This window comes from Phyllopteryx taeniolatus, chromosome 15 (assembly GCF_024500385.1).
Source record: "Phyllopteryx taeniolatus isolate TA_2022b chromosome 15, UOR_Ptae_1.2, whole genome shotgun sequence".
NCBI lineage: Eukaryota > Metazoa > Chordata > Actinopteri > Syngnathiformes > Syngnathidae > Phyllopteryx > Phyllopteryx taeniolatus.
Window position 1 is genome coordinate 18,620,052 of NC_084516.1, and position 18,313 is coordinate 18,638,364.

The following is an 18,313-nucleotide window of genomic DNA, read 5'->3' on the forward strand; positions in this document are numbered from 1 at the left end:
CGTTATTGACTTTATTTTTTTTTATTCGCGCATTCTTTACCCTTACCCATACCTTTATATTCAAATCTGCAAGGTCCCAAATCTCAAGTGTCTTAACTCTTTGTAATAAGTCTTTAAATTTGACCTTTGAAATGATACATTTAGTGACTGAATCCAGGGATTTGTGTTGTCCAGTGAAATATTAGAAATATTTTTACACTCGATTAGAAATCAGTGTGTGTATACACACACTGATTTCTAATACATATATGTACTGTATGTCATCTCTCTCTCTCTCTCTCTCTCTCTCTCTCTCTCTCTCTCTCTCTCTCTCGCTCTCTCTCTCTTATGTGGGTTTGTTTAAAGTTGACAGCGTTAATTAAATTAAGCCAGGTCTTGCAGACGGCACAGTAGGACAGCCACTGGTCCACGGGTGGAAGAGGGATCGGCGGAGGGGTCGCGTGTGTGGGGGCTGTGGGGCGGTGGATGGGGTGCAGTACAGATTGTTTGGTGAGCCGCCCTGCCCCCCTCAGGCAATTCTCGGCATTACAGTTGCGCGAAACCCCACTAGTCCAGTGGGCTGCTGAATTGAAGCTTGGTGACAGTTTATAATGCTTTCTGTTCCCATTTTAAGAATTGAAAAGTAACTCATGAATGACATGCATCCTTTATTATTGTTTGATACTATGAATCACCCATTAAACTAATTAAAAATAAGCCAGTATGGAGTGGCGACAGTTTGAATCCTGTGCATGCAGCTTAATGTTCACCAATTGAATGTGAAAGCGTGCACAGAAACCCAGAATGTTCCTTTTGTTCAGTCACATTTCAAACAAACCTGTTGAGAGAAAAGGCGCCCCTTATTGTGTACAAGCAAGCGCATCATACTGTATGTGTGAAAAGGATAGCTGGAAAATCAACTTCGAGCAACTTCAATTTTGCATCAAATGAGTGGCATTTGGGTGGTGGGGTTGCTGTCAAAACCTACACATAACCACACACAATTAATTGCACAATATTGGAATTGTAGTCATAGTGCTATAATTAATGACTGTACCTTAATCCACCCCTCACTAGGGTCGCGGCTAAATTGCACTATGCCATCTGACTTCGGGTGAGAGGCAGGGTACACCATGGATGGGTTGCCAGCCAAGCACAAGGCACATATAGACAAAGAAACATTCGCAGTCACACCTACGGACAATTTAGTCTTTAATTGACCAAAGGAATATGTTTTTAGAATGTTGGTTAATACCCATGCAAGCAAGGCGAGAACATGCAAACTCCACCCAGCGAAGCTAAGCACTCCACCGTACCGCACCTTCATCTATCTTTTAATTCAAACGTTGTAGACGTTGTCGCTGTCTCATGAACATTTGATTGTTTCGTATTGTATCTCCATTTGAAGCTACAACTGTCTTTCGAGATACGAAAGGAGACCTCCATCCTTCCATCCATCCATTTTCTATAATGATCACAGGTGAGCTTGAGGCTATCCCAAGTGACTTTGAGCGAAAGGCACGGTGCACTCTGGACAGGTTACCAGTCACGTTCGGGTGGTCATTCTGTCTGTGAACCATGTTGAAGTTAGCCTGTTGTGAGTGGGCGGTCCTGTCTCATGCAAATAAGGCTCTGTTCACCTCGCCTCCTGTACTGCGGGCCAATGCAGAGTACGGCTTTCGTTACCATGATGAAGAGTGGCAGGGCAAGTGTGGCTACTAGTTGAGCCCTGCGTCGGAAAAAAAAAAAAACCCACTGTGAACAGCAAAGCGCATGCAAGCTGCGATAAAGACAGAATCACTGTATTTTCGTTAATTGGGGCAGAACTTCATCACCACACTCCATAGACTCCTATTTGCATACCAGTCTCTACGGCCCAGTACTGTGGTTGGGGCCCCCGATGTAAGGTCCTCACAATAGTCATCAAGGTCATTTCCTTGCCTTTTCCCCTCTTGGCTTGATCCACAACTTTCTTCTGCTATTTTAGCAGCTTCGTGTTCTATTTGCTGTCCCCCATTAGTGTGGCATTATCTATGTAGCAGACACTGGATTACTGACGTATTTGTCTTGTAAAGGTTAAGTGCGTATGCCAAGAATGGATTACAAAACATGACCAGTAGCCAATTGCCTGAGGCTCTCTGACCTTCCAGGGCGCCAAAAGACATGTGGTTATATATGACTAGCAGTAGTTTGTGGTAATCTGCTGAAATCAATCACAATAAACTGGAATTTCAAAAAAGCCGAAAGGGAGATCCTGTATTTTATTATTTTTTTTAATCCTTAAATCAGACCTCATGGATTACTGTGCAAACTGAACGTTGCCTTTAATGCTTTTGAATGTAATTTGTCTTAATATTAGTTTTCATTAAGGCTATAATCATATTTATCTTAATAATTGACAGTATATACATAAATATTGAGAAGTGATTAAATTAATGTCGTCAAATAAAATTAAAGGGTAAATTTCTTCTCATATTTCCGATGCTGAATGATGTGTGTGGTCGCGTCTTCTCTAGTCGTGGACACTCTTGCTTTTGTTCTCCCGAGAATTTAGTTGGAAAACATATCAAACGCTATGAGACATTTTTTTTTTCATCAACAAGAGCATCACTACACATCCAGGACCTCCTTAATCTACCCTGTAACTACACACAGTACACCACATACTGCACGTGTTGTGGAAAAGTTTTCTAGTATTTGCTTTGCCACTGAGTGGTGAGGAGGGAGTTGTTTTTTGTTTTCTTCCTTTAATAACGATGTGTAACTTCAATAATCTAATTATGAAAACGTCTTTGTTTGACACCGATTTCTTAATATTTTATAGTTAACACAGAGTACTGACTGCATTGCAAAAATGCGTGCATGTAAATGTATGCAAATTGTCTGATCATTTTAACCGTGTTGTTTTTGCTAACATTTTTGTGTTGTCTGTCTGAGTACTCGTTCCTGCCAGTTCTCTGTCTTGAGGCACGGTGCCATCAGCCACTAGTCTGCCATTTGCACCAGCCTATTGGATACGACTGGCATATACAATGTCCGCCTCGCCAATGTGTGACATGACCAGGAAAATGAATCAGGACAACTCCATCCATCCATCCACCCATTTTCTACACCGCTTATCCTCACTCGGGTCGCAGGTATGCTGGAGCCTATCCCAGCCATCGATCGGCGAGAGGCGGGCTACACCCCGAACTGGTCGCCAGCCAATCGCAGGGCACATATAAACAAACACCCATTCACACTCACGGGCAATTTAGAGTCTTCAACTGACAGACAGACTGACAGACGGATGTATGTTTTACCAATGCAACCCACCGAAGTGATTGGAGTGGATTTTTGGCCTGGTTGACAGATTGTTATTGAAAAAAATTCGTTTTGGATTTTTAGGAAACCATCTCAGTCTGTAGATATTTTGTGTGCTTGTGTCATCCAAACGGACCTCTCTCCCACACACATATGCGGTATAAAGGCCGGTCGCACACTGTGTCGAATCTTCACTGTGCATTCCTGTACATGTATTTGGCTGTAGTATCAGGCAGACGCATACACGCAGCACCACATAGCAAACCGTGCTTGTAGTTACATACACAACTCCTGCTCAACATACATTGTCTTCTTTTGAATGTAATATACTTTACTCATGATTATGATTAGATATTTGATTTATCTTTCAGTTGATTATCCTGATTATCAGTTCTCAGTGAGCGTTACCTTGTGCACAACACCAGCAAGTATTCAGAGAGTGCTGCCTGCTGACAGCTAATTGCTCTGTGATCTTAACATGACAAGCTGTCAAAGGCTGTTTTCGAGAATTTGTGATCCGAGGGAAAAAAAAAAACATGAGATCATTTACAGCACTTGTTAAGCAGTTGACGTTGTTTACAACTCTAACTGCTTGTTCAAATATCTGCATAAAAACGTCTGAGTCCCCGGTGGGGGGCTGATCAAACACTTATGAGTATTGTGTGGACCAAAGAGACAGGTCAACTATTTAAGTGTGTGTGTGTGTGTGTGTGTGTCGAGGGGGAGGGGCACTATATTTTCTGTGGGTGCGCATTATACACGAGAAATTACGGTATATGTAAATATCTGTGATTGTGTGGGTTTTCTTCAGGTACTCTGACTTCTCCCCACATTCCAAAAAGCGCATAGTAGACTCTGAATCTTCCAGCGGTGTGAACGTGAGTGTGAATTGTTGTTTTTGCTGCGTATATGCGCTCTGCAATTTGACTGGTGACCAGTCCAGGGTGTACCCTGCGTTCCGCCCAAAGACAGCTGGGATAGGGTTCAGCTGACCGGCGATCCTGATGAGGACAACCGGTATAGAAAATGAAAGGACAGATGTTATTTTGCATTTAATAGCGGCTAGCTTCAGTTCAGAACATTTCCAAATGAGATGTGTGCCACATCTGCAACATAAATCACCTGAGCGTTTCAACTTCAACATTGATGAGCTTAATTTTACACAAGGAGGACAGTCACGAATGGGAGAGTATAACTTACAAATGGCCTTCGAGTCATTAAGGTTTTATGATAGTGACAGTTTGACCCTGGAATGTATTATTTCAATTTTTATTATTTCCTATGGCAAAAATCAGAGGTCGATCATCTTCTCAGAACAGATTGTTAATTAGTCCTCATAGGTTTAACCATATTAAAGAGGACATACGATGGGAAATGTACTTTTTGATATATATTACATACGGATTGTTGGATCTCTTGAGTGCCTGCCCACCCATCAAGTGTGAAATTAAAGAGCCAAGTAAATATTTAGTATGATAACGGTATAATAATGTCCAGTTGAGTTGTCGCCACGGAGGTGGGGGTATTCGTGTTTGGCAATGGCATGTGCCACAGTGCTGGAATAATTCAAGTGTGGGCCTGTTTCTATGATGAAGCGGCGCTTCCACCAGGGATAATGCAATTGAATCTCTATAGGCGCTCACTTTAATTATGTGTGTGGGAGTGATGTGTTTAAATTGGAATAATATCAGCATTATATCAGCTTCTAATAAATGACTTGATGGCTTGATTGTTGTTGAGCCAGCAGTAAGTAAGGAAGGTTTTATTTATGTAGCACTTTTTAAAACACGGCGTTACAAAGCGCTTCGCAAACACATAAACATGCAAAATTAAGAAAGAAAGGTTAAAATAGACAAACATATGGACAAAGTAGACAAGGACGCAAACATAACACCAAAAGAAATCAACTAGAATAAAATTAAAAAAAACGTGAAAAACGGGACATGGGAACAAAAGGAAGGTCGACGGAAAAGCACGATGTTGACATAAATAAGCTTCTGGGTGTCGTTTGGACAGTCCAAGGATTCAGCAGATCTAGTGGGTTGGTTGGGATGAGGGCTGGCTCACTGCATGGGACAGATCTCACTCCTAAAACCAGCTGATTTTGCCCTGGACATAAATGATTCTTCATCATTTGGGTATTTGGACGAAAACATGCCAATCACCTGATATTAAGACACCTTGGAACTGTTTAAAATTGGGGGGAAAGCATAACATGTCCTCTTTGATGTTAAATATTGTGCGAAGCTTACCACACAGTAATTGGACGTTTTTTTTTTATTTGTTGAAGCGATTTTAATTTTCTTTCTTAGTGATGCTTCAAAAAACACAACAAAAGCACATTGAAATGAAAAATACTAAGAATCTGACTGGCTACAATATGTTTTCAGGTTACTGTGGTTCACTTATAAATCTGTATTGTTCTTTGTTGTTTATTTAGCCAGCAAAAGTGGATTATTGCTCTTTGTGAGCTTTTACACCACAACAGCCCTCATTCGGAAGACTAGAGGTGTGCCGGCGTCAGCATCGGGTTCTGCTGTGGTTTACAGTATGGCTAAAAAATACTCAAGACAGCGACATTGCTTTCAACACAACATGCTGCGTGGAGTGTGAAACTTCATCCCTGCTTTCCGGCATTTCCTCACGCTGAGTCTGTCAATCACAGTTATAGCATTTGTGATTCGGTTGGGTTGGTTCCCCCTCAAAAAAAAAGAAAGCAACAAAAAGAAAAACATTGGGATTATTTTCTTTTAAGTTTGCGTATAGGTGAATATGCGGGGGTCCGTACAGTGACAGAACAATGAAATGATCCTTCATCAGCTGCTAGGATGTACAGTTCAAGTTTGTATCCACCTGTTGCCATCCCTACTACGAGTCAGCCGTGGCTTTTTGCTTTGTGTTCGGATTTCACTGCATTCACGAGTGCTGAAAAGATCATCATTATTTCAGTATTTATTCTTTTTGTGACTTATTTATTGTTTTTTTTTTTGTTTTGGGGCGGTGTGCCGTGGGATTTTTGTGATGTAAATATGTGCGCCGATTTAATAAAGGCTTGGAAACACGACCGTAGAAGCAGACAAACTATCTTTGACACACACCTCTGTTCAGTGAGTGGGAATTGCTCCCGCTCTGGCTGCATGAAATTCAGCCGTGTGAACCCCTCCACCAGTGACCTTCATCATGTGACCTCCATCTGTCCGTTTTCAATTGCGCTTGTCCTCATTAGGGTCACGGGTGAGCTGGAGCCTATCCCAGCTGACTTTGGGTGCGAAGTGGGGTACACACTGAACTGGTCGCCAGTCAATGGCAGATGATAAACAATGCTCACAACGCTGCTGCTTTGTCAAATTAGAGCAGAGGACTTGTTGCCCCACACAGTAAAGAAAGGACAAGACATTGGCAGCAATAAATGTAGGGCAGACACACACATAAGGAAAACAACAGCACAACAAATATTAGGAGAAAGGTTTATTGACGATTCACAAAATTCCTATGCATCAGATGATTCTCTGCACGCTAATGACATAATATGCATTAAGTTTTCGCAAATAGACAAAAGTTTCTTGTCACAAGCCAGAAAAAAAAATTACAAATAACATAACATGCATATACTGTAATTAACCAGCGCATGCGCATTTAACATACATTTCCTTTCATTCAACAAGCTACTAGAGGAAGTTGTATTTCTTTTTGTTAACCCCCACCATAGCATTTCCCCTCCAGTTTGTAGAATTTCTCAAAACGTTCCGTTTGTTAGGCTGAAAGGAAAATCACAGAAAAATCACCATAAGGGCTGCTTTGCATTTTTAATTAAGAAACTAACATATGAATATATTTGCATATTATTGAGTTGCAGATTAAATCATGCATACATAATTAGCGTGCAGCAGCGTGCGTGCGTGCATTCGCCTCTATCTCGGCTCTGAGCTTACCGAGTTTTGCGGCGGATGCCACACGCGCACACAAACACTTTATTGAGACTCTCAAAGACTCACTTCACAGACACACGTAACCGCCCTCTCCAAACACGTTGTGTACTCTCTTCCACTGTTCAGTTTGTATTTTGACGAAAATTAGCATCTGATTTTCGGCATCGGAACTAAGGCCATACGTTATTTTTAAGCCTGATTCCAGCCGAGCGAGAAAAAGCAAAACACAATCTTCTTTTAGTTGTACTCATCTTGTACACTATATAAACTAATTTATTTCACTTTCCGTGTCAGACATTATTCTGCCACCAATTAATGTCATCCATTAACATGCTAGCACGACTGTAAAATATGGACAATTACTTATTTCTATTAAACGCACCATTCACCTACTAGCAAATACACCGTGAATTACATAAGAATCACTTTTCAGTATTTTTATGCGGCTTTAATTAAACAACTCCTGATTATTTTAGCTTCAGGTAGAACCTCATTAACATGCTCTATTGGATTTCTTGTGACAACCTGACAGCTACAGTCAGCCTATGCGCGCCACCGACTTGGATGTATGCATAACTGTATCAGTCAACTGCTAAAATCATTTGCACAAAACTTTGTTAAGGGGCGTAGTATGAAGCGAGGAAAGATATTTACAGATTTCAATCCGGATCCAGGAATGTGTTTTTTTTTTTTTTTTTTTTTTGTATATAATTATTAAAAACTGCTCAACAGAAGATGGCTAACTGAACCGGCACCTACGTGACAAAAGGTTCGGCCTAGGAAGAGATCTGTCCTCGGGTTTTATTGAACTGGCAGTAAAAGCTTAGTTTAGATCATTATGATTCTCAACTAGTGGGTCGGGACCCAAAAGCGGGTCGTGAAACCATTTCGGGTGGGTCGTAGTAAGGTCGTCAAAAAATAACAGCGGATTTTCTGTTTACGATGGTACGGACATCCGACTTTTCCAGGTTCCAGATGGGTTAAAAATAAGTTTCCCGGTGGTACAAAAAGGCGCCTCAGCTAGCGCCATATTTGCTGTTTGTTTTTTGTTTTTTTTTAAATTGGATTGTTTTATATCTATGGCCTCGGTAGTGTTTTTCTTACAAATATGTATTAGTACTGCATTAGCATAGGTAAGTGATAGACCATGGTACGTTCTGACTTGCATACAAATTCGGGTTACGTCACCATCAGCGGTGACATATTTTACGTGTAACCCATTCATTTAACAGGCATCCATGACAAACGCAATTACTCGCAGCATTTAAACATTTTCAAAACGGCCTCGGTGTTTTTAATAGCGTAATTCAGACTGTTAAAATGCCCCTGTTTGGTCTGCATCTTTAATTTCCGAAAAAGAAGACTAACTGTTGATGTTGCACTTTCGTAAAAAGAAGAAATCAGTGGCAAGATATTCATATTTGTACATGCAGTTGTCATGTTTTCTAATAAGGTGCCGTGGAAGGCACTTTGAACATGTGAGCATGTATTTATTTTTAACTTGTGTAGTTATGCTTAAAAAGTAGGATATCCGTGTGTTTTGAAAGGCTATTTTTAAACAATAGTATTCTTTGTTGTTGTTCACTTTTGTAAAAGTGGGTCGTGACTGAGCGGCAATAGGAAAACGGAGATCTCAGGGCGGCAACAGTTGAGAACCACTGGTTTAGATTAAATCAGCAGTTACAAACTACAGCATTACGATCAGCGATGACTCTTGTACTGAAAGTGTGTCGCGAGTAGGCCGATAAAACACATGCATATGTTCAGTTGAGTTAAGTTATTCACTGTCAAGTCATAAATGACAAAAACATAACAATAAAAACAGCACGACAGGTTCCTTCCTACCCTCTCCACTTGAGTGTGTGGGGATGTGGAGAGTGTAGGTGTCCGTTTGTGCAAAGTTGAACACAATGAGCATGACGAGGAAGGTCTGGAGCCTAATCACATATCCGATATAAAACAAAGAAGAAAAACCAGATAAAGACAGCTCGACATACACTAAAGAAACTCGAAAAACAAGATCACTAGCATTTAAAATATCCTGCAAATACAGTATATCCCTTTTAGGGCTATCAAATACATGCATATTTGTAATTGGCTGTGATGATTTGAGAAGAACCGTCAGGTCAGAAATGACAAAGGAGGGCAGCATCGACAACGTGATAGTACACCAACTTCTCCTCCTTCCGTTTACAATGAACAAGGCCAGTTCAGTTCACTCTGTTTGTTGGTCCGTGAGTTTTAGTGCTTCCAAAGGTGGAGGAGACAATGGTGGAAGACCCAAAAAATAAAAATGAAAAAAGCCAAATGAGTGCGAGATCAACGACTGAGCGACGTAATAAGTAGGGAAATCCCTTTGCGCGAAATCAGGAGGAAATGTGAGATAATTCCATATGGGATTACGCGTCATTTTCTGACCAAAGAAGAGAAAGATGAGGAAGGGGAGGAAGAGAGAGCATTGAACCAATGGTGAAGCAAGTGGAGGATGCTGGAATTGGAAGAAGAGGACAGAACATGAGAGGAAGCTTGGGAGGCTGATCAGCAAGGGAGTGAGGGAGAAGCAGAAGAAGAGCATGCCGAGGAAGCCAGTAACAAACGGAAAGGAAGGGTGTGACAAAGTAGAAGCGAAAGCAGGAGGATGAGGGAAGGTGGGCAGACAGGAAGACCGAGTTTGAGGACCCCTTACTTCTCTTTGGCTGTGCTGTCTGCTTTTCCTCATCTGCTTTCTTTCCTTCTCCCCTTATTGTCCAATACTTGCATTTTCCATCTGCCTCGTCCTTGTCTTTCCTCCTTGTTGGTCTCATTCCTATCAATTCTTTCCACTTCCTTTTTTTCCACTCAATTATTTTCTAAGAATTTCTTGTCTCCATCTCTCACTATTGGCTTTTTCCCCCTCATCCCGTCTTCTCCTCTCCAACGTCATCCCTTCATTTGCTCTTTTCCTTATTTTGTTTGACTCTGTCGCTTTCCTTCCTCCTTTTCTGCTCCCATTTTGGTCTCTTTGCCCTTCTCCTCTTCGCTCTTCTTCATCACTCCTGCAGGTTTGTTGACCAAGCAGCAGTTAGACAAAATAGAAAATGCGTCTGCGTATTTGTCCTCAACCGGTTCCCTGTTTTTTTTGTTTTTTTGTTTTTTTTTGCTCTCAATATACTTTTCCTCTTGATCTTCATTCCTGCCTCCCTCCCTCCATCTCTCTCTTCATTTCCCATTCAGTCTGGTTGGGTACAATGCTGGGAGGCTGCCAGTGCTGCAGACAGATGGTCCACTTATTAGATGTGCATCAGCCCTCCCTCCCCTTCCTGCCGCTCGCGTTTTAATCAAATTAAAGCCAAAGGAAGATCGGGGAGCGATGGAGAGCATGAGTGACAGAGAAGGGGTTTGAAGAGGGGTTTGGGAACTCTGCTAGCTTGTTTTGGACTCTACTATTTGTTTTAATAGGATGAGTGATGATAATATTAAAATGAAATTGAGGGAGACTGAAACCCTGTCTTGTCTGTTGTGGTGATTGCAAGTACATCTGTCTTCTGTTTGTCTCCAATTTTTACATCCATCGTTTTTGTGTTGTTTTTTTCTTGTTTTTATTTTTCATGTAGTCAGTCTGCAAAACCCACTAATTTTCCATGTAGAAACCATCTCTTATGTGGCTCCTTTGCCACATTTCGGGTGATGTCAAAGTGATGCCATCATCATTATGTAAGCTTGGGAGGTGACTGATATGACATGAGGCTCCTTTTGGGAAAGTTTCTATTAACGTGTTTGAATTCAACTATAAGAAGTCGCTATAAATTGATTTTACGTATCGATGCGTGTAGGTAGTGTAAGCGTAAGCATCTGCTGCTTCAATTTAGCGCAGCTTTTCATATTTGAGCAAGTCCCTGAAGCTCAATGCAAAATCAGTGCATCTGATGCACATTATCAGCTTCTCAGGGGCATTTGGAGAGAAACAGGGAATGATTGGACATGAAAAAGCTAATCATATGAGGAGCGAAAAGAGAGAGTGAATATAACGATGGTTAATTGTACCAGTTTAAAATCGGACAGGTTGTGTTGTCAACTGCGGTGTATGGTTTAGCAAGAGCATTTCCATTATTTCTTACTAGGTGATGTCGATTATCAAACAAGAATCTTGAATTTCCAAAAGTAACGTGTTGTGACTCTGAGGTGTGTAGAAATGGCGTAAGCAAATGATTAATGTTTCAGTGTGACTAGTTGTCCCTCCAAAGTTCAAACTATGCTGCTTAACAGGACATTGGTCATCATGTTTTCTGTTGTCTTTCAAAAAAAAAAAAAAAAAACGTCCATAAGAAATAAATTGAGATAAAATTCCTTAGAACAAACTTCAACCATAATCATAGCTTATTTTCTGTACATTTTAACTGAGATTCTAGTGCAAAAAGATGTTTGCCATTATTAATAATCAAATATAAAACAATTGTGCATTGTTAATTTTAACGACAGTGACAGATGTTTGTTGGGACGTGAATAGGGAGATTATTTATAATACTGTCGGATCATGCATATTGTATTGCGGAAAAACAATGGAGACATCCATATTGTTTTGCACTTCTAGGTAATTTAAATTTCCCATTCTTTGGTCATCAACGCATTTTTCCCTTTTTGCCATCCTTGGTACGCTTCTTGGTGGCTACTGGAATAAGTCTTCCAAAAAACATACAACACATTAAATCCTAAAGGAAACACACCTGTGAAGTTCATCATTTAGCTGCTCACTAATGTAAGTCTTGCAAAAAAAATGCACAAGTGGATGCACAAAGGATTGATGGTTTTGCCTTCCAAAATTGAGTTCCCTTTTTTTTTCATTGTTTGACGAGCAAACCCTTCGGATTCTGAGGTTCCATTGTACCTCAAACTCAATGCATCATTACCATTGAAAGAGACTAGCATGGTTTCATAAAAGTTAACGATTTTATACCGTATGTAATGTGTATCCTATCCAAGTTGCTGCATAATCATCATGGAGTTTGCTGTACTAGCTGCAGAACTCATAAAACATTTGCTCTTTGAACACAAGTTAACTATGTTACAGTATGTTAATTGTGAACGCATTTACTTGGCTAAACTGTACAGTACAATACACATTTCAAAAATTGTTAAACACCTAAAAATGTTCAACAGTGTTATGGAATAACATAAACTCCAATAAGTCAGTTTTCACATTCCCCCCCCCCAGACAAACGTGCATGTTTCAGTGGGAGGTAAAACGATAACAATCCTTTATGTTGTAGTAACAGTAAGTTAAGTCTTAGAATAAAGTCTCCCTTCAATTATCACAAAACCATCTGACCATTGGAAATTAAACATAAGCATGTTTTAAACACTCCTTGACACACAAAGTTTGTCTGAGTTGTTAAAGTAAAATAAAAGGTCATTCAAAACAATCACTATGCGCCATCATTGTGCCAAAAAAGAAAACAACTGAAAACAATCATTTAATAAATAAAACAAAAACAGATGGTGTTTCACGTTCCCAATGGCATTATGGAATCTGTTTTGGACTATTTTCTCCTCTCAGTGAATCGGTTTAAATATTTGTTGTGAGTAAGTCAACAAACTGCGCCATTTTCCTATGAATCACATCCCACCTATGCCCGCTGATATTCAACAAGACAGGGTAGACCCTTAAGAGATCGTCTGTACGCCACATTAATAAACAAGATTAGAAAAAGCTTCATAGGTTTCAATCGCACTGAGTAGAGGGTTCGAAACACAATCCAACGGAACAACTTCATAGCAACATTTAAAGGGTTAATCCTTGGTGCGTTACCCACCCAGCAACAGATTTGTATGGCACTTGGTAAGCACAAACTAAATAACTCACTACCATTAGTGATTAAAATATACAAAAGTGAATATAATACAGAAATCAAAACAGAAAAGAAATATTTGCACACCTTAACTATGTAAAAAAAAAACAACAACAACAACAAAAAAAACACGGTTCATGTTAAAGGGAGCCGCATTTAACAGATACGAGGAAACATGTTCAGAAGTAGCAATATGTGCACTCAGTCGCCATCATAAAACCTTTATTAAAGGGGCACACAATTTTAAGAAACATTATGTCATGCGTACGGGACATTCACGTAAGTTAACCATTTATTAATATGTAATGCCAATTATACACTTTCTTTACGTGCCAAATAATGAAGGTATAGAGTTGCCACGCAATGCTGACAAATGTTCAAAATATCCAAACCAGCTTTAGAGGTTGCACTGTATTTTGAGGCGAAAGACACATTTTAATTGCATCAATGACAAATTAGCTCGTTTAAAAATATGATGTGCTTTCTGCCCTGATATGCTGCTCACACTTGAGAAATTTTTTTTTTTAAAGCAGTAACAGCACAAATAGCACTTCCTGTTGACGACAATAAAAAAAAAGATGCTAATGGCACAATGTAAATAAACATGGAAACACTTCGTCATTAAATAGATTCACGCTTATATTACGAGTCGAGATCACATAGTCCATGGGTGTCAAATGTATGGCCCAGGGGCCAGAACCACCCTATCAGGGGGTCCAATCCGGCCCACGGGGCAAGGAACCATTAACTGCAAATTTTCAATAAAAGTAACTGTTGTTGATCATTTCTTCCACCGGAGGGCGCACTGACGACCACTTAAATGACCACTTACCACTCAAATGACATTCTAAAAATGGCTGTTGCTCAGGATTGGACTCCAGATATGAACTCCAAAGAAAACCTACTTCATATCAAATGTGCTGCCACTTTTGCACTACAGTTCTGTGGAAATGAGTACGGTGCCTCCTGTAAAAGTATTTGAAGAATGCAAAATATTGCAAAATGTCAGTCGACAGCTTACAAGACAGGGGATAACTGCACATTCTTTCTAGAAGGTTCCTTTTGTAGGGTGTGATGAGTCCGCTGAGGTTGTCAAGATTTCCAGATGGATGTGGAAATTTACATTAATTTGAAATGATTTCTAGATCTTGTTGTTTTAAAAAAAAAAAAAGTCTGCTGTAGCTCCGCTATAATCAATTGCACATGTGTAAATGCAAAACTGATTAATACGGTTATATTGTTGAAATTGCACTCATTTTTGGTCGTAAAAAAATCAGATTGCTCATATGATTTGTAAACAAACAAACAAACAAAAACGCAATGAGATTATAATCAAACAATTGGAATATTTTCCAAATGTACAAAACAAAATGAATTGTCATTATTCATAGCGTATGAGGCCATAAATATAATCGGTATGTCCCACTTGAAATCAAATAGAGGTGAATGTGGCCCCTGAATTCCAATGAATTTGACACCCCTGCTGTAGTCCATAAAATTGCACTGACATATTACATGAATATGTAATATATTCTTGTCTTCTTTAAATCTAATTAGGCTTGTACGAGACATGCAGTAGCTCCGGCATGTGGACAAAATGTGAAAACAAAAGTATTGAATGCATAGTTCCAATTATTAATATGAAATCTTAGCAAGGCAAACAGGATATCTTTAATCTACAAAATAATCAGATATGTGTCCAAATAGAAGCACATTCCTAGAGACATTAAATCTATTTTTAACATGAAAACTTTTTTTTTTTCTGTACCAGGCCTCTGCTAATATTAAAACAAGGGATGGAATTTAAGGAGGGAGAGAAAACAGTATAGGTTTAGTATGGAAGAAGTGGATGAAATAAGTTGAATAAAATAGATTGGAAAAGAGAGGAAGGGATGGTAAAATGGGGGGGGGGGGGGTCGACGAAGATGATATGAGAATGAGAAGTGGGAGGGCATGGAGGCTGTTGTGGAGGAAAAAAGGAGGAAAAGTTGCAAGAAGGGATGGATAAGATGAGAGTAAAACAGGAGGAGGTGGGAGGTGGATTTATGGAGAGGGGATCAAATTAGGAGAAAACAAGCGGACGGGGAAGTAGGGGAGAAAAGAGAAAAGGGGGGAAGAAGGAAGAAAGTGCGAGGAAAGAAGGGATGAAGAGGAGTGGGAGACGAGGAGAGTGGAAAACGGTAACGGCTCAGGTCAAAGGCGGGGAGGTGCTTTCCACATTTCGCTGGAAGAGCGGAGGCAACTTCGTGCGCGTGCGCGAGGACCTGCGTGCGCGTCCTCGCCTGCGCCCACCGATGAGGCGGAGGAGGAGGAGGAGAGGAGGGGAGGGGAGGGGAGGGGAGGGGAGGGGCACTCCGCGCTCTCTCTCCCTCCCCACTTTGCATATTCCACGCGCCTCTGCTCGGCCATATGGGAAAATGCAACTGAAGGAATTGTCGGCCGAAAAAACACAGCGAGAAAAGTTAGCGCAGGCCACAGGGAAAAGAGGCGAAGGCGCGACGACAGCACGCGACCCAGGACCAGTTTCAGCGAAACCAACACGCAGCGCGCAAGCGGGGGAACCAACGCTGAAGGGGAGAAGACTTGCTTTGGGTGTTTCTGCGGCGGACAGGAACGATGTATTGTGCGTACACCATCCCGGGCATGACAGGCAGCTCACTCATGTACTACTACAATGGCAAAGCGGTAAGTACTCTTCCGTCTTCTCCTTTTTTTTGTTTTTGTTACCCCCCCCCCCCCCCCCCCTTTTTTTTTTTTTTTTTTTTTTTCCCTTTTAACTTGCATATGAGCATCTGGGAGGAGGAAGGAGGAGAAACGAGGCGTGAATGCGAAGCGACGCTCCAACTTCGAGCGCGTCAAGGTGCGACCGCCACTTCCCGTTGGCCCTCAGTGTTATATTGGGACGCGTTCAAGTGCGCGCGCGTGCCTGCCTGCCTGCGTGCGTGCGTGCGTGCGTGCGCGGCAGGGGACGCATGGGGACATGACGCACAATATACAACGTGCGTGCTCATTTAACAATTTTGCGTATCAAGCTCGCAAATGTCTCCACCGAAATAATCCACCGCGGAGATTTATTTCTCTTCTCTCTCTCTCTCTCTCTCTCTCTCGCTTTCTTTCTCTCTCTCTCCATCACTTGTTTCCAATTATCCAAATGGATGTGCACATCTAAATAGATAAGAGTCTTGTTAGGCAAAGGGCGCAATGGTGCTCGTGGCTGTCAAACTGGAGCGACATTTTTTCTAGATTGCATATTTTGATTTCCTTTTTGCCTAAAATCGTCAGTGAAGATGAAATGAAGATTGGCATGCATTCAAATGATCATTAATTATCAGGGCTTGAAATGCATTAGTTAAATGCGACATTTTATTTGTATTTTTTTTTCAAAAGCACTTATCAAAAATAATTGGTGCCAGGTACTAAGTTATTTGTTACCCTGTATTTTATTGTATCTTTATTATGGTTGTCTATTGTTGCTTGTCATTACACGTTTTTCTAAGAGCAAAAATAAATACACATAGATGTGACATTTTTACAATTTTGTAATTAGAAAAAGAAAAAAAAAGAAGCCCCTAAAAACATTATGAGGTGTTCGAACTCTTGTCAGGTGCCCCCCATTGACCCTCACCCGTAAAACAGAACGCGAAGGAGGTGATTTAGGGCAACGGGGAGGGGGCAGACATGAGAATCGTGAATTTCACGGCTTTCTCGAAAGGAGCAGCGATGACCGCAAGGTTGCGAGGTCAGTTAAGATGGAAGGTGGTCATTTTCCCCAAATTCACCTGCCACACGGGAGTGTTAGTTCTGACTGCATTTGCTGCACTTCTAACTTTTCAGGTTAAAAGTAAGGAATTTTTTTTCCCCAACTTACATCAGTCATCCCCAAAAATAAATGTGTCCAAATTTGCTTTGTAATGCACTGACACAATTTTGCCGTTAATACGGCCCAAAAATGTCTTGAAAAAAAGATGACCATATTTAATAAAACAAAAATGTCGGGCACAGAGAAAATGTGTTTTATGCTATGTTTGAAATACATCTCATATTTATCTCTACGAGCAAATGTACATGACACTGGTCCGACGTGGATGTCTAGTCTCATTTCATGAAGGTGGGCTATTTTCTTTTTTTTTTTTTTTTTTTTTTTTTTTACATGATTTCCGTTGCCAAGCGTGTTAAACTCCAGCGAGTGAACTCAGTGGGGTTCCACAAAGCCTCCGTTGTCTGAACACTCACCAACACTCAGCCTCTGTATGCTTGACGCCCGGCAGGTCTTCGGCCTCCACCAAGCCATCGAATACTTCGGTTCTTGCAGTCAACTACGGGCCACGGGTTCTCCTACTTTTTCTCCCCCTCTTTCTCCTTTTTATCTCCGCGGCTTCTCTCGGTTGCAGCGGTCTCCAGCTCAGCGCTGCCACGGGGCTCGGTGTGGCACCGCTTTGTTTGGTGGCTGGCTGTCGGATGGCACATTGTGCCGACGGTCTTGATCCAGTGCCAAGCTCCTTTCTAGCCACACTCCCCCCCCACCCTACCCCCCTCCCCGTCTCACTCTCCCTGTCTGTATCACAGCTTGTTTACACTCCATGTCTGTTGGCAAAAAGTGAAACACACGAATCAGGCAGAGAAACACTGTGATAACCAAATGTTGTTTGTCTTATTGTGTCCTGTATATTTGGAGGTTTTCGCAAGGCCAAGTTTTGGGTTTGGGCACAGTGTGGCTGTGTGGAGGCGAGTCTGTAGTCTGTGTGTTGTGTAGCGTGGGGATGGGGGGTGGGGGGTTCAGAGTTGTCGGGGGGTTGAGAGAAGAGACAGAAATGCCTGGACGGATGTGCTGCAGCAGCCGTGAGCCGGGCCCGCAGAGACCAAACGCTGAAAAGCTGGAACTGGGGCTTTGGCTTGGGAGTGTTTGAGTGTGGGGGAGGAGAGGCCAGGAGGAGAAGAGGAGGGCGAGGGCCGAGGCCTGCGCTTCGGATCGCGGCTGTCAGCTCGCTAACTTAAGCTCCGGCTGCTTAATGAGGCAACAGAAAGCTGGGATAAAACAAAAGGCCTCATTTAAAACCGGGCCGGCCAGCCGGCTATTGTTATGCTAACACAACATTTGAATATTCAGTAAGTTTTAATTAGGAGGGTCCCGAAGAAGCCTGCCAAAATCTTGCAGTCCGCTGTCACTGTCCTGCTAGAGCAAAAAAAAAAAAAACACACAAAAAAACACTTTAAACACTTTAAGTGATGATGTTGCATGCCGGCAGTTTACTTGCTGCTTTTGTTGCTTTTTGGCTC

The 18,313-nt window shown here is 41.4% G+C and overlaps 1 protein-coding gene across 11 annotated transcripts in view; it reads left to right on the plus strand.

Annotated features, from left to right (window-relative positions):
- LOC133465315 (transcription factor 4-like) overlaps positions 1-18,313 on the plus strand; it is a 193,873-nt gene that overhangs the window by 119,054 nt on the left and 56,506 nt on the right. For 2 of the 11 annotated variants that reach the window (XM_061748012.1, XM_061748013.1), the window contains exon 1: positions 15,504-15,721. The exons of 8 other annotated variants lie outside the window; for them this stretch is intronic. In XM_061748012.1, coding sequence (XP_061603996.1) covers positions 15,653-15,721 — 69 coding nt within the window. In that variant the 5' untranslated portion in view covers positions 15,504-15,652. Of the gene's footprint in view, positions 1-15,102; positions 15,722-18,313 lie in introns of those variants that run through there. One more of the 11 variants, XM_061748006.1, reaches the window with a different exon arrangement.